This window comes from Trichosporon asahii (genome assembly GCF_000293215.1).
Source record: "Trichosporon asahii var. asahii CBS 2479 unplaced genomic scaffold scaffold00009, whole genome shotgun sequence".
Taxonomy (NCBI): domain Eukaryota; kingdom Fungi; phylum Basidiomycota; class Tremellomycetes; order Trichosporonales; family Trichosporonaceae; genus Trichosporon; species Trichosporon asahii.
This window is the reverse complement of record NW_014040915.1, coordinates 1,043,249-1,058,393: the sequence shown is the minus strand read 5'-3', so window position 1 is coordinate 1,058,393 and position 15,145 is coordinate 1,043,249. Positions and strand designations below refer to the sequence as shown.

The window sequence follows — 15,145 nt, the reverse complement described above, 5'->3', positions numbered from 1 at the left end:
GTGCAACGGATACGACGTGTAAGCATGCCAGCACTCCGGAACTGTCGCTCGATCAGACACGACATGCATGCGAAGCCGAGTCAGCCTTCGGCATGCTGGCTCGGTATGACGTCTACCCTCATCGCTAATACACTTTCGGGGCTTTTGAAATAGCACCGAGAGTTCTGCAGATCAACATCGACGAAGAAGCATGCATCTCCCGCCGTCGCTCGCCTTCTTCGCCACCGCACCGAAACATGCCCCGGCAAGGCTCATGCACGTCTCTGCCGGAACCGGCTCCCACTGTATCTGACACACGCTGTTCGACCAGCGGCGAAGTAGAGGATCGTTGGCACTTGTTTCGGGCGAGTGGGATCGTGGCTGCCCAACGCAAACAGCCATATGCAGCCATGTCACCAAAGTCTAAATCCTGACGCTAGGCCGTGACGATGACGAACGTTGAGAGCGCCATCGCAGCGGCGCCGGCGAGGGCCAGTGAGGGCGCCCTGTCGTCTCGAAGGACACCAATTCACACGTTTCGGCCTACGATCCCATGTCCTGCTGGCGGTGTTGGTGGCGATCGTGCCACGCCTTCGTTGCCTTCTCGCTTCGCCGAATTCGGTGGTGGGCGGTACTAACCGAAGGTATGTCTTCATGCCTTGCCTGCATATTCTCTGCCGGTCTGCTCCCCGACCCAACTCAGATCGTGATAGCGTACGCCACCGACGTGCTCCCGCGGGGCGAGTGCGGCCACTAGACCGAGAGATGTGCGTAGCGGCTCGTTTATTAGCCTTTGATGCTTCGATCTCAGTCGGTAGCACTCGAAGCTCATATCGGGGAAGCTAGCGCGGCCATCGTACGGTTTCAGATCCGAACATTGTGCCATCATGTGATGCGCTGCTTGGACGGTGGACAGCCTGCGCGGCTACGTCCGGTCATGCTACAAGAACAGTCGACCTGCGCAACATTGTATTAAGTTCGGCGCTTGGCGGGATCGTTCGCGGTGGAATCCAACAAGCGTTTGCGCTACGACGCACTATAAGCGCCACTGACGCAACCTTCTTCCGGCCGCTTTTCGGCACATCTCCCTCCGGTGGTAGTCATTCATGATCGTGACATGCTCCCGCTTGTTGGTACTGTATCATCAGCTATAGACGGCGCTTGAGCTCGGCGGCCGGGCTGCCGCGAAGGAATGGCGCCGGGAGCATCGTCCTCCCGGTCGCTGCGTGAGTACAGCCTGCTCGCCTCGATGTCGTGCATGGGGTCGGACTACCAAGGCCATGCATTCGGATGGACATGGGTGCGAGATATCGCGAGATGCCTGTTTGCGTGAAACGGAGGGGGTGTCACGGTGCATGTGATGCGGCAACTGCACGCCAGCTGATACACCTGATGCACAGACGTGACGCCACCTGAATGCATCAGCCCCCCATTGCGACAGGCGTAAGCCTTGTGGCGCGCGCCCGTGCGAGCTTGCGTGTGGTTTGGATGAATATGCAACAAGCTGAGCCACGGACCTGTCTTCCCTCGGCGTAGATTGGCGGGGCGGCTTGGCGGGCGCCGACGGAGTGCGAGCAGTCGGTGCCGACATCGCGGTAAAGCACGCCGAGCGGCTACGCGTGCACAAGCGCACCGCGCACAAGGCGACCAACGGCGAACGGCGTTGCAGGTACGGGGCCGGTCGTCCCGAAACGATGGCCATACGTCGCCTCCGGCTGTCTCGTATGTCTCCTGCAGCTTCCTGGCCGCCTGCCAACAAGGGTGCCGAGGGCACGGCGACGGAGCTGTGCAGCTTGCGTTGTTTTGATCCATTCACAGCCCGGCGTCGTCTCCGCACCCTGCGGCGTCCATTCCTCCTGCAGGTGCATGCGGACGGTACGGCGGACTGGCATCCGTTCGGACATGCCTCGCAGACCTGCAGCGGCCAAGCCGCTCAGGGCGCGGGGACGTTGATGCAACACAGCTCGGCGCCCTCGTCTCCTGCAGGTAGCGGTAAGCTCCTGAGCTCCGATCGATGTTGGGGTCGGACGACAACAGCAACTCCACACTACCCCATGCAACCACCCCGTACACCCCGCACCCCAGAAATTTTAGTCCTGGACGTGTTGGAGCATGTTACGTTCATGTGTGTTCGGTGGAGCGTGTTATTCTCACAGAACGCACGCGGCCACTTCTGTGCTGCGGCATGTCGCAGCAGCGCCATGTGTTCGGCCAGCGTGGGGGGCGGACGGAGCATACCAGTGGCGGCCTGTTGGCGCACAGGCGCGCGGCGCGCGCCGTATGCTGCAGCAAACCTGTTCCCTCGCCGCTTGTGCGGTTCACCCGGCATACCTGGTGATTACCTGTGCGGAGTCGTGGATCATAGTGGAGCCGATTGGTGCGATTGGGTGGGTAGCGGCAGGGTCTGCGAGGAAACCGCGAATCAAGGGTGCTCATGGCCCTAATCCCTCCCTGGGCTGCCTCCTGGCACGCCGTTGCGTGGACCGTACGATCGCCGTGTCGCTGCACGTCGTTTGGTCCGCTGCCCCTCGGCGCCGTATCCGCGTTCGCCGGCGGACATGCAAAATCCGAGCCCGCGTCTGCCGGACATGACTGGGCGTACTGGGCGAAACGCCGCCGACGATGCGGCGCCGCGACGAAGCCCTGCGGCGTTTTCGCCACGACCTGCCACCACGCCTCCCGTGCATTACAGGGGGTCAACGCCGAAGGCGCAGAAGATGAACCGCCTAACACTGCATGAGCAGCCTGCGTAATGGGAGGGGAGCTTGTTATTCGCCGAGGAGATCGAAGATAAGACTGGCGAGATACCATCCATCATCGCGTGAGAGCGTGGAGGTGGGTGTGGGAATTGATGACTTCGTCGTTCGGGGCTGGCGGCTTACAGCGTCCACGGTTGCGCTGTTACCTGTTGTGAGTTATCGCCAGCCACGTTAACCACGTTGTCAAACGTCCGTTTTCTCATAAGCGTGCACACATTGACGTTCTTGACAATGACGGAGCAGAAATGATGTCGACCCTCTTTCCGGGTTTGTGCTGTATGGCGTCAATCATCCACAACTATTTCGCGGTGTTCCCATTCCACGCATCTCAGGTGTCTCTACAACGTATCTCGGGGCCCGAAGGAGAAGAGTAATCGAGAACGCAATACAGTATGAGGAAGGCAAGGTTAACGACGAGGAAGAAGAAAAGTGTGGTGGGCGAAACGACGGATGTCAGCTTCCACCCACTGCAGAGATTCCAGTCCCTGTGCGGGACTCCGCATCATATCACGTGCGCCTCGCGTTCAACTACGTAACAGCAATCTTCGGACGGCATCGTCTTCTGCTCGCCTGGACGTCATCCTCCTGCGTAACAACATCCCACGACCATGAACCAGAACCCGCAATATACCGTCCTAAGAATCAAGAGGAAGGCGACCGAGCCGCCACTTTCGTCTCTTGGTGCGTTGGTGCCATTTTGATTCGCATCTGGCGACCCCTCTTCAAATGCACCTGCATCCCTCTGTCAAACACGAGCTAACAACAATAAGTCATTGAAGAGCCAGGGCGTGCGCGGAAACGACGAGATGTGAAGCAGCGTGGCGTGTTTAAACTGGCGGACACGGTGCCGGGGACGTGGGAGGGCAGTGGGCATGAGGCGGACAAGCTGAAGGTAAGCTGCTCGTTTGACCGCGATAGCTGACAACAGGAAAGGATCCAAGGGCTGATGCAGGCGCCGGCGCCTGGACCGGCGTTCGGTGAGGTGCCATCACCCGCGCCTCTAGAGGCGGTATCGAAGACGAGCAGCACGGCGGGTAGCAAGCGTGGACGAGCAGATGATGACGAGCCAACGCGGCCCGGACCGACACCTTTACCCCACCACCGTGGATCATCCAACTCGCGACAATACCGTGTAGTGCCTCGCGCACCAGCGTGGGATCCAAACCTTCCCCCGCGCGTCATCACGAATGCGGAGATTGAGGCGGCCAAGTCGGCGCTTCAGTTTATCGACGCGCAGGCCGTCGCTGAGGAGGGGCAGGATAAGGAGATGTCCGCGTTCCAGGATATGCTGAACGAGTATCTGAAATGTGCGTCTACGCCGGTCAGCAAGCCGATCTCTAGCTAACAAGACAGTGGAGGGGTCTTCAGGGATCAAGAACGTCAACGACGATGATGACGAGTATGTGTACGACCTCTACTATCGCGATATCAGCGGAGCGACAGCCGAGGGCGCCAACATCGGTGCTCTGCTTGGTTACGAGGACCTGAGCCCGCCATCTACGCCGCCGGACAGTGAGCCGGAGGATGAGGCAGACGAGGACTCGAATGACGAAGACTTCTACCGCAACGACTATCCAGAGGACGAGGACGCGGACGAGGACATGCTCGGCTTCGATGACGCTTACTCGGATGGCGAGTGGTCGAAGGAGGACTCGGAGGAGGAGCGCGACGTGTGGGACTACCGATGATCCTTAGGCTGTGTACGTTAGGCGAAGAGTAGAGCAATAGCATCCAAACTATCTATTACTTTCAAATGCATTATCCCCATCCTGTCTCTATCCTCTATCCCCGTCGCCAGATCATGTACTTCCTAGCCTCGGCACACCGCCTGTTCGCGATGTCGATCTGGTCCTTGGTGTACACCTCCTCCAGCTTCTTGCCACCAATCTGGATCTCCTTCTCGTGCTTGTTCGCGCCCTTAACGTCCATGATAATGACATTGTCGACAGCAAGCGGCCGTGACGGGTCCCAATGCACAGCCGCGGGCTTCTGAATGACAGCCTGGTCAAAGGTGGTCCTTCCGTGGTTCACATCCTCGAAAATGAAGGCCATGTCGTCCGCGTTCACCTCGATCGTACGCTGCAGTCCGTCCTTCGAGTAGGCACGGCAGTCACGCTCGCTAAGACCACGCTCAAGCTGGGCGTAGATCTTCTTCCTGTGCCTGATCTCGGCAGCATCCTCCAGCGGCTTGCCGGCCAGGTCCTCGATGATGTACGTCGCCGCATGCAGACCAAAGATCGCAGGAAGAGGACCGAGAACGGGAAGAATGCGTACTCGGAAGTCGTCAAACGCGCCGAGCTCCTTCACAGAACCCTTCTTGAACTCGTCCTCGGGCAGCGGGAGGAGCTTCACCTCACTCGGAACCTCCGTTGAATACACGGTCCTGCTGGTCAGCTATTGTACGGAGACAAGTAGATTTCTAGACAAAAACTTACGGGATACCACCCTTGATGCCATTCCGACGAAGCCGGCTACGCACTGAGCGAGCCAGCGGGTCCTCGTAGGTGTTGGAGATGTCCCTGATCTGTCAGCGCGGAGTTCCATACTAGGCGACGGCACTACTCACGCGATCTGGACACGGGTAGGGTCAGCCTTAGCTCCGGCACCCATGCTAGCAAAGACCTTGATGTTGTTCTTGTAGCAGTAGGTCAGGAGGTCGACCTTGGTCTCAATGTTGTCGATGGCATCAACGACGTAGTCGGCTCCATCGAGCCATCGCTCACTCTCCTCTCCCTTCTTCCAGAGGCCGACCTTGATGTCGACCTGAGCCCAGGGGGCAATCTTGTGGAAGTACTTCTGCATGGCGACCGCCTTCGGCGTTCCAACGTCCTCGAGGGTGGCGCACGCGTGACGGTTCAGGGAGGAGAGGGTAGTCATGTCAAAGTCGATCAGGAGGAGCTTGCCGACACCGCTACGCAGGAGCATGGTCGCGGCCCATGAGCCAACACCACCGCATCCGACAACAACGACGTAGCTGTTGCGCACCTTCTTCATGGCATCCTCGCCGAGGAAGGAGTAGTTACGGCTGAGCTGCTCCCGCACGAGGCTGTCGTCGTACTCGCCCGGCTTGAAGGACGTCGCGCGCTTGATCATCGGCTTAAACTCGTCAGCCCAGTTGTCGTTGGGCGTCATGTCACCACTCGAAAGCTCGTCGGAGTGCTCCTTCTCCCACGCCTCGACTTCTGATCCGACCGCCTTCTTGAGGCGTTCCTTCCGGACATCCCTCCGGAGAGACTGGTAGGTCAGGATCGCGGCGGTCGTAGCAGCAGTAGCGACAGCAGCGGTGACGGCGATGGTCTTGATCGGAGCTTGCGAGGAAGAGCCCGACATGTTGAGCTCGTAAATGGACCCGGAAGCGCGTGTGTAGAAGTGCTGAAGCGCCGGAGGGATGGGAGGCAAAAGTTCAGAGCAAAAGTTCAATTGGCATCCGCCGCCGAAGAAGTGGAGGTGGATCTGGCGGCGAACGCAGACGATGTCATCTCGGCACCCTGTACCACCGTCACCTTTGTTCTTGCCAGTCCACCGTCAGCCATCCAACCCCCGCTCGATCGGCCGCCATCGAGGTCCCGGACATTCTAAAGCTCTGCGATACAGCTGCAGAGCATTTGGGAGAGTCCACCGTGCGTCTTCTCAGCAGCGAGCTAGTACCCTACCGCCGTATACCCCGACCACCTCTGGCACAATGGTTCAGCCTTCCTTCTCCAGCTCCGACGCAGCCAATGGAGACTCTACCGTCTCGCCCACGGCCCCTCTCGATGCCTTCCTTGACAACCAACCTCAGACTTTCTATGAGAGCATCTACAGGTCAGAGGCGGCGTGCCTCTGCATGCTGCGACTGTTACCACCTGTGTGCCGGCAGATCGTTCTCCACGTCCTGTGGTCTCATCAAACCCTCAAGAGCTCTGATTTGAAAATGTTCTGCGGGATGGAGGAGAGGCTACCTGCCGAGTCGTGAGTTTGGAGAAGCCTCAGCTGCTAACCCTGTGCAGAGCCGAAGAAGTGATTCGTGCAGCCAGAGACCGGCAGATCTTCCAGCCCCTGGTATTCAAGCATCAGAAGTTCCAATGGTCGTTGAATGACACCTTCAAGCGGGGCATGCGCAATGCTCTGACGGGACTGTGAGTTGGATGCTTCGATGTTCCTATGATCTCAGCTAACCGTGCGCAGCGGAACCTCGAACTCATTCGGTGTGCCGTACAAGAGGCAGGCGCGCGATCCAGCCCCGACGGCTGAGGAGCTGATTGATTATGGAGAGAACACGTGGGAATCGATTCTGAAGTACATGGTGTCCTCAGGATTAGGAGCGAGGGTGACTGGCCGACCGCGCAACAGTGTGCTGAGCCTTCTGCACGCTTCTGGTCTCATGGTTGATCAGTAAGTTTTCCGACACCCACACTAAGGACCTGCCTGACCAGCCCCTAGATTCGACGACACGGGACGGAATCCCAATTACGACCGCTTGACGATCACGTCGCAGGGCTTCCAGTTCCTGCTCGAGGACCGTCAAACGCAACTCTGGCAGATCCTCATGTTCTACCTGGCTAGGAAGCAGCGTAGAGGGGAAGCCGCGGCAGACATCCTGTCGTTGTTCTTCAGTCTGGGCTGCATGCAGCTTGGGCAGGACTACTCGGCCTCCAAGAGCTTCCAGAATTTCCCTCAGGGGCAACAATGCCTCGATGATCTGGAGCAATACGGCTTCATTTACCGGCGGCAGGAGGTTGATGGCAGGAAGACGGATCAGTTCTTCCCGACCCACCTCGCCACCTCGCTCTGTTCAGGTGACACTTCGGTTAACCGGTCCGCGACTGCGGACGATAAGCGTTTCCTCATCCTGGAGACCAACTACCGTGTGTACGCCTACACCTCGAACGAGCTGGAAATTGCGATCCTGAATCTCTTCGTGAACATTACGATCCGGTATCCCAACCTGATCGTTGGGCATCTGGATCGTCGACATGTCAAGGCCGCGATGGATAAGGGTATCTCTGCGTATCAGATCATCTCCTACCTGACCACCCATGCCCATCCGCAGATGTACAACCACCCGCCGCCGCTGCTCCACCCCTCCGTGACGGATCAGCTGCATCTGTGGGACCGAGAGAGGAATCGTGTCCAGGCCCAAGACAGTGAGTGTCGTTGCTGACGTGCGTTTGGTCCTAAGCTAACATACAGCTGTCATGTTTGAGTTCTACTCGAAGGAGCTCTTCGAGACATGCCGCGACGAGGCCGAGCGAATGGGTGCTCTGCAGCACTCCGTGCAGCGGGGACAGGGCATGGCCAAGCTAATCTTTGTGGACCCGACAATCCGTGAGTCGCTCCGCGATTTCATCAAGGAGAAGAAGCAGCAGTTGCGTGGCGACCTGTAAAACTAGACCTTCCCCAGGCTGGCCTTGTGTCGCCTAGCGACAGAATCCAACCAATGTATGTAATATGCATCTATCTAAATCAAACGAGGCGCTTAGGCGACTCGATACCGGCCTGAGAGGCCTGGGGTTTCCGGTCGACGTGAGTCGTAGCCTTGAGCTCGGCCATCTTGACGTCGTCGGCGATGTTCTTGGCAGCCTTCTTCACATCGGCGACCTCCTGGGACGCAAGGGGGCCAGCAGAGGTAGCGAGAGCTGCAAGCTCGTTCTCCGGCACCGGTCCGGTCGTGGCAGCAGTCGCGTTGTTGCCGAGGCGCGAGGCGAGCTCGCGGCCCTCCTCCCAAGCGTTTTCGGCAACAACACGCCAGTCGGTTTCACGCACAGTCTCGACGGCAGATCCAATGGCGTGGTTCCAGCGCTGCTTCAGCGTCGTGGAGAAGGACGTCGGCGCGTGGTACGTCGAGATCGGGCCGGAGAACGCAGGCGCGGGCTCCTGCTGCGTGAACGAGGCGGTGACGAGCTGGGCCGATCGGCGGAGCCTGCGGGATGGTCAGCATGACCGTACTGAGATATGTCGGAGTATGAGGGCGAACAAAGCTTTGATGCTGATGCCGCTACCGGGCATTCGGCGACGATCGTCGGCGCGACTCCACCCTGCGAACATTACTCCGGGCGCTACTCACTCATTGCGGAGGTTCAGGGTGTTCTTCTCGAGTTCGGTCGAAAGAGTGTAGTACACAGCGGCACCAGCGAGAAGGCCGGATCCCGTTCCGAGGAGGAAGCCCGCCATTTTTGGTGTGTGTTAAGTGGTGGTCGAGCGAGAAAGAGGAGTCGCGTTCGATCGCCGGAGTCTCGAGATGACGAGAGGACGGAGGCCCGGAGCCCATTGCCTGGCTGGGAGAGAGGGACAGCCGAACTGGGCTCAGCGAGGTCGCGTGGCACATTTACTTCCGTTCCGGTCCTTCCTCTCAGCTCGCGCTGGTGGAGGAATAAGGAAAAAGTCGAATCCAGCACCGTGGTCATCACCTCTCCTTACATCGGACACCATGAGGACAACACTCGTCACGCTCGGCCGCTCGGTCTGGAAGGGTCAGTACTCAGCAAGACGCAGCAGACACGGAGACGCCCGAGATCCGCCTTTGATACCTCGACTTGGGCGAGGGGGTGGACACCTCGTACCTCTGACTGTCCTATCCCTCAGTAGCGCGTCTGCTTGCCTCCTTGCTCTCATCTGACGAGTTGATGTTCTAACACATAGGTCCCTACTTCACCGCGTTTCCCTCGCTTCAGGAGGCCCTGCGTGACAACACGCCGATCTTCACCAAGGCCCGCTCGTGCACTATTGTTCCCAACTTTGTCGGACTTCGCTTCATGGTCCACAACGGTAACACGTACCAGCAGGTTCGCGTGACGGACGAGATGGTTGGACACAAGCTTGGAGAGTTCTCTCCTACCAGGAAAAAGTTCTCGTACAGGTGAGTATCAAAGTATGGTAGGCTGTAAGAGAGTACGACCGGTGGTCAAGAGGGCATCGTGTCTTCCTCGGGTCCGCGATATGTTGGTCTCTTAATACGACGGCGTATCGCTGTTCGTGCAGCGTCACAGAAGGGGAGTTGTTCCCTGTCATGGACGTTTCCAGCTGCTCCATGCTGTGCAGTTTGCGCGGTCGAATGGCTCCTTTCTTGATACCACCGTTGTCGTCTTCCGTCAGCCATCTTTTCCATTGGACCTTCCGTGCTAACATTCCAGGCAAACGAAGAACAAGTAGACGTCGAGGGTCATCAGGAGCGCATTATTGTATCAACATGCATATCTATCTTCTCATGCTGCTGTATCATGCAACCGTCAGACTTGTGTCTTGGAGCACACAGCATGTCATTTCAGACGGGCAAGACTGTGAAACCCGCATTAGAAGCGTTTCAAATAGGGGTATTAGAAACGCGCAGGGGCCTCATCCTCCGCAGCGTGTGTGCAGTGCTCGATTGAGCGAGTGATCAGCGTGCCTGACGCGGTACAGACCCTGAGGCGCCTGGATGTCCATAAGGCGTTGGCCGACGTGTTAACGTTCCCGTACCAGGTAAAGTGACACGACTGTATTCCTTTCCTTCCTCACATTACACTATCCACCATGAGCGAGCCCCAGTTCTTCGAGACCATCAGCAAGGTAGGTACGGGTCACATCAAGCGGCTGGATATATGTAGCTTGCAGGGCAAGTGCGGCAAAGCGTGCTCAGCAGCTGAATACTACGCATCAACAGACATCCCGGAGTTGTTCCGATCACGTCCCCGCTGCTGCCTACAAGCTCGCGCGAAGCTCCCAGATTGAGACTTTCTCATAACGACATACACTCGTAGCACCATGCTGACAGCAGTCCTTCGTCGACGTCCCCGTCACCGAGGCCGGTGTCGACACCGCCGCCTTCCTCGAGGCCGCTGAGCAGGTCGTCAAGATCTTCGGTGAGTTTGGACTTCCTGGGGTAGAACTAACGTTGCAGGTCTCTTTGGCAACCCTGCCTTCTCTGTTGTCCAGAACGACCTTACTGGCAACATCAACGTGAGTTCGCCGCCCCCTGCTGAGCAAACCACTGTTGCGCGCAAGCGGGGAAGGCCGTCCGCGGATAGAGCTGACGTCGTTACAGAAGGTCCGCACCTACTTCCTCGCCAACCCGACCGAGGCTGCCACCCTTGAGTCCCTCCTCGCCCTCGACAAGGCCCAGCACCCGAAGCAGAAGGACCGTGTCGCCACCGACGCTCTTATGTGGCTCCTCCGTGGCCTCAAGTTCACCTCGATGGGTCTCCGAAACAACCTTTCCGCGCCCACTGAGGAGCTCTCGGCCTCGTTCACCAAGGCGTACGAGGGCTCCCTCAGGAAGTTCCACGGCATGATGGTCCGCCCGATTTTCGCTGTGAGTTGAGCACGGGTGGCAACGGCATGTGGGAGGGAGGAGCGTGTGACAGGCGCGGTGCGATCCGTGCAGCCTCATCCCCAACTTTGCGCTCGTTCTACAGGTTATGTCTCCCAGATCCAGTGTGCGAGCAAACGCTGACTTACAGCTCGCCATGAAGGCCTGCCCCTACCGTGCTACCTTCTACCCCAAGCTCGGTGAGCCTCAGGCTGAGGTCCTTCCCAAGCTGGAGGCGTGGCTCGCCGCTCTCGAGGCGATCGTTGCCCGCGAGGCGACCGTCTTCAAGGAGGGCGCCTACGGCGAGATCTAAGGTGACTAGACGCGGAAGATTGTACGAGATGTGGGCAGCAGGAGCTGTTTGAGTGCGTTACGAGACGATTCAAACAGCTGGGCCGTGTGCTCCGTGCAGCGCACGCCCGCATAGGATGGCCATTCATGGCCACAAACGTAGATTTATGAACAGTGCATTCTAGGATCAACAGGAACCGGTCTAAGCGACTGGTCCATGCTGCCACAGGTCATGAGGATGAGCACCAATCAAATAAATAAGTCAAAGATTGCATGGCAGACGATACATTCCATGAGCTCAACGACCGGCGGCGTCCCGATGCCATGATCCGATGTTCACGCTCCCTACACCGGCTCCGATATCAGAGCATGAGGACGCCGGACTGCTCCTTCGGGTATCGGCCGCCCTTCGGCTCGAACTTGGCGAGGATGTCGTTGATACGCTTGAGGTCGTCGTCGGAGAGCTTGATGTTGCCAGCCTCCGCGTTCTGCGTCACACGCTTGGGGTTGGTGCTGGCGGGGATGGGAATGTTGTAAGGGCTGAGGGCAAGCACCCAGGCGATGGCGAGCTGGGCGGTAGTAAGGCCCTTCTCCTTCGCCATGTCGTCCAGCACGTCGACGAGCTTGAGGTTGTGGTAGAAAGCCTCACCCTGGAAGCGCGGGATGTCCTTGAGGAAGTTGCCCTCGGGAATGTCCTCCGGCTTTTTGTACTTGCGCGTGAGGAAGCCGCGGCCCAGGGGCGAGTATCCGTAGATCGGGATCTTGGTCTCCTTGCTCCACTCGATCACATCGCGCGTCGGCTGGTCATAGTTCCAGAGGGAGATCTCGATCTCAACAGTCGCAATCTCATAGTGCTGAGCCGCGGTGCGGCATGTGTTCGCGTTCACCTCGGACAGGCCAAGGGCACCGAAAAGACCCTCCTTGCGCAGCTCGTCGAAGGGGCGGAGGTACTCAACCACGTCCTGGCCGGGCAGGAGGCGTGCAGGCGAGTACACATCGATCGGGACGTTCTCGCCGAGAAGCTCCTGCGTCTTCTGCAGCAGGCGGCGGTTGACCTCCTTGTCATTCGTCGGCATCATGTTGTCCAGTCCACCCTTGACCACCAGCTGCACCTTGCCAATGTACTCGGGGTACTTCTTGAAGAAGCGCCCGATCAGCTCCAGGTTCGCCCACGGGTTGGGCGGCATGCCGTAGAATGTAGCCGTCGACCAGGTGTTCGACCCGGCCTTGAGCGCGGCAAGCATGCAGTCGAAAGCAACCTCGTCGCCCACCGGGTCGGGCACCCACGAGAACTGCATCAGACCCTGCCTATTCGTTAGTGCACGCCTCAAAGTAATACGCACCCGACGCAACCGACGTCCTTGCCAGCAAGCTTAACAGTGGGGATCGGCATGGTTTCTGTGTGTGAGTCAGAGGCGTGGAAAGTGCAGAGCTTGGCCCAGTGTTCATGAATAACAATCGGCGACTGGTGGACGCCATGACGTCGTTTACCGAAATTCACCGTACACCTTAGTCAGCCTGCCAACGAGTTGCAACCGTTTTACGAAGAGACTACTCCGAATGGTGAACGGCGGAGGTAGACCATCCCCGCAGTAAATGCTCGGTGTGCACTTCTTGCATCCGAGCATGGAGGGAAACGACGAACCTGAGTATGTGCTGATACCATATACCTGCCTATCGATCTCGGGCCTCCACCTACAGCCAGATCTGCACTCTCCAGCGTCCCAGGCGAACCCATATCATCGTTCTTGTTTGCATGCGACGTCTTTGTCACTCTGACCTCGTGAGATCGACGTAAGGATTGCAGAGCAAGGTAGCGATGCATGAGATGATGAGATAGTACTGGTCGATCAGTGCCACCGGCGATAATGCCGAAATGCCGGTCACTCATGATGGCGGCCCAGAATGTTGTTGGTATGACCACAGCAGTCGTCCGCCTCGATCTCAGAGCCAGCATCCAACCACGCGTCCGAGACGATTGCAAACATGGACGCAGCTTACGGTAAGTGCACTCCAGCTCAACGGTCATCGGCTTGAAGCTGACTCCGCAGACGCCCTCGACGCTGCTACGTCGTCGTACAAGTCGTCTCGCGATGGTAAGTTCTCGAACGCGACGCGCTAAGAAGTCAACAAATCGCAGCCACTGACCCCAGACCGGCACAGGAGCCACCGCGACGACCGTCATAGGGACTACGACCGTCGTGACCGCGACCGCAGCGACCGTGGAGACCGGGACTACGACCGCCGCGATAGGGACCGCGACCGTAGTGACCGGGGCGACCGAGGCGACCGTGATCGCGACTACGACCGCAGCGACCGGCACCGGCACCGGGATAGGGACTACGAGCGCCGCGACCGGGGTGAGCGCGACTACGACCGTGGAGACAGGCGGCGCGACGACCGGTACGGCCGCGATGACCGGGGGTATGGGCGTGAGCGCTCGCCGCGGCGGAGACATGAGGACCGCGACTGGCGCCGGAGCGACAGGGACGACTGGCGCGGAGGTGGCGGCGGTGGACGCGGAGGTGGTCGTGGAAGGCATCACTCTCCGCAGCGCTCGCCGACGCCGCCGGATGCGATTCCCCTCGAGCAGCGCCAGGTCGAGCCGTCGCTGTGGGACATTGCGCCGCCCGCCTTCGAGGGCGTCAGCGCCATGGAGGCGAAGATGACTGGTGAGTTAGACTGAGTGCACGGGAACTGACGACAGGAATGTTCACTTATGGCCCCGGACGTGTCGCACCTCCTTTACACCTTGGCCTGCCGTCTTCCTTCGTGAGCCCGCTCACGCAGAAGAAGCGCATCTACTTTGCTGGTGTGACGGATGCGATGAACGAGAACCGACTGCGCAAGCTGTTCAACAAGGTGCTGCGTGACGTTGGCTACGATGGCGAGGCTGTTTCTGGTGTCGAGATCAACAAGGAGAAGGACTACGTGTGGGTCGAGTTTGTGTCGTCGGACCTGGCGCAGGTCGTGTTCAACAAGAAGGATCTGGACTTTGACGGCGCGCCAATTGAGCCGAAGCGTCCCAAGGACTTTGTCGGCATCGACCCCGCCCTCGGCTTCATGGGCGTCAGCGGGGACCCGAACAACAAGCTCTTCGTCGGCGGCCTGCCCACGACCTTGGGCAGTGACGAGGTCAAGGAGCTGCTGACGCCCTTCGGCGAGCTGCGCACCTTCAACCTCGTCAAGGAGGGCAACGGCAGCGTGAGCAAGGGCTTTGCCTTCGTCGAGTTCCTGGACCCGGCCGTGACGGACATTGCGATCCAGGGCTTGAACGGGTTCCAGCTCGGCGACCGCGCGCTCGTCGTGCAGCGCGCGGCGACCACGGGCCGCAGCGCGTCCAGCACAGGTGTGTCGGGCACGGCGCAGTTCCTCGCCCAGTCGTCGATCCTCGAGAAGGCCGACGAGCCCGCGCCCGCGACCCGCGTCATCCTCATGCTCAACATGGTCGAGGCGGACGAGCTGTACGACGACCAGGACTACGCCGACATTCTCGAGGACATTCGCGACGAGTGCTCGAAATTCGGCGAGGTCGAGGGCGTCCGCATCCCCCGTCCCGTGCCGAAGAGCACCAAGTGGGAACCCTCCGACTCGGCCGCCCAGACCGCCGAGAAGAACCGACGTATCGACCAGGAGAACGGCGTCGGACGCGTGTACGTCATGTACGCCGACACTGAGAGCGCCGTCAAGGCCATGCGTGCGCTTGGTGGACGACAGTTTGCGGGCCGCACCATCCTCGTGGCGAGCTGCAGCGAGGAGGACTTCCTCGGTCCCGCACCCCCGCCCCCGCCCTCGCCCCCGCCTGCGCCTGAGGGCGACGACGTGCCGCCGCCCCCTCCTCCCGCCTAAA

At 59.3% G+C, this 15,145-nt stretch overlaps 6 protein-coding genes across 6 annotated transcripts; 3 read left to right on the top strand and 3 right to left on the bottom strand.

Moving 5' to 3' along the window:
• Window positions 1–3,346: 3,346 nt before the first annotated feature.
• A1Q1_07172 (uncharacterized protein) lies at window positions 3,347–4,426 on the top strand (the record flags this gene model as incomplete). The annotated part of the gene is made up of 4 exons (XM_014327408.1): window positions 3,347–3,419; window positions 3,509–3,630; window positions 3,691–4,045; window positions 4,092–4,426. 4 exons carry the CDS (start codon window positions 3,347–3,349, stop codon window positions 4,424–4,426), a joined length of 885 nt encoding a protein of 294 aa, XP_014182883.1.
• Window positions 4,427–4,520: 94 nt separating this feature from the next.
• On the bottom strand, window positions 4,521–6,068 carry A1Q1_07171 (uncharacterized protein; the record flags this gene model as incomplete). The annotated part of the gene is made up of 3 exons (XM_014327407.1): window positions 4,521–5,121; window positions 5,174–5,257; window positions 5,305–6,068. The coding sequence occupies 3 exons, from the start codon at window positions 6,066–6,068 to the stop codon at window positions 4,521–4,523; spliced, it is 1,449 nt and encodes a 482-aa protein (XP_014182882.1).
• Window positions 6,069–6,420: 352 nt separating this feature from the next.
• A1Q1_07170 (uncharacterized protein) lies at window positions 6,421–8,104 on the top strand (the record flags this gene model as incomplete). Its single annotated transcript, XM_014327406.1, has 5 exons — window positions 6,421–6,542; window positions 6,728–6,856; window positions 6,906–7,112; window positions 7,161–7,864; window positions 7,911–8,104. 5 exons carry the CDS (start codon window positions 6,421–6,423, stop codon window positions 8,102–8,104), a joined length of 1,356 nt encoding a protein of 451 aa, XP_014182881.1.
• A 79-nt stretch (window positions 8,105–8,183) lies between these two features.
• A1Q1_07169 (uncharacterized protein) lies at window positions 8,184–8,891 on the bottom strand (the record flags this gene model as incomplete). Its single annotated transcript, XM_014327405.1, has 2 exons — window positions 8,184–8,640; window positions 8,785–8,891. 2 exons carry the CDS (start codon window positions 8,889–8,891, stop codon window positions 8,184–8,186), a joined length of 564 nt encoding a protein of 187 aa, XP_014182880.1.
• A 1,338-nt stretch (window positions 8,892–10,229) lies between these two features.
• Window positions 10,230–11,317, top strand: A1Q1_07168 (uncharacterized protein; the record flags this gene model as incomplete). The annotated part of the gene is made up of 4 exons (XM_014327404.1): window positions 10,230–10,265; window positions 10,474–10,655; window positions 10,701–11,007; window positions 11,156–11,317. 4 exons carry the CDS (start codon window positions 10,230–10,232, stop codon window positions 11,315–11,317), a joined length of 687 nt encoding a protein of 228 aa, XP_014182879.1.
• A 340-nt stretch (window positions 11,318–11,657) lies between these two features.
• On the bottom strand, window positions 11,658–12,688 carry A1Q1_07167 (uncharacterized protein; the record flags this gene model as incomplete). The annotated part of the gene is made up of 2 exons (XM_014327403.1): window positions 11,658–12,599; window positions 12,653–12,688. The coding sequence occupies 2 exons, from the start codon at window positions 12,686–12,688 to the stop codon at window positions 11,658–11,660; spliced, it is 978 nt and encodes a 325-aa protein (XP_014182878.1).
• Between the last annotated feature and the right edge of the window lie 2,457 nt (window positions 12,689–15,145).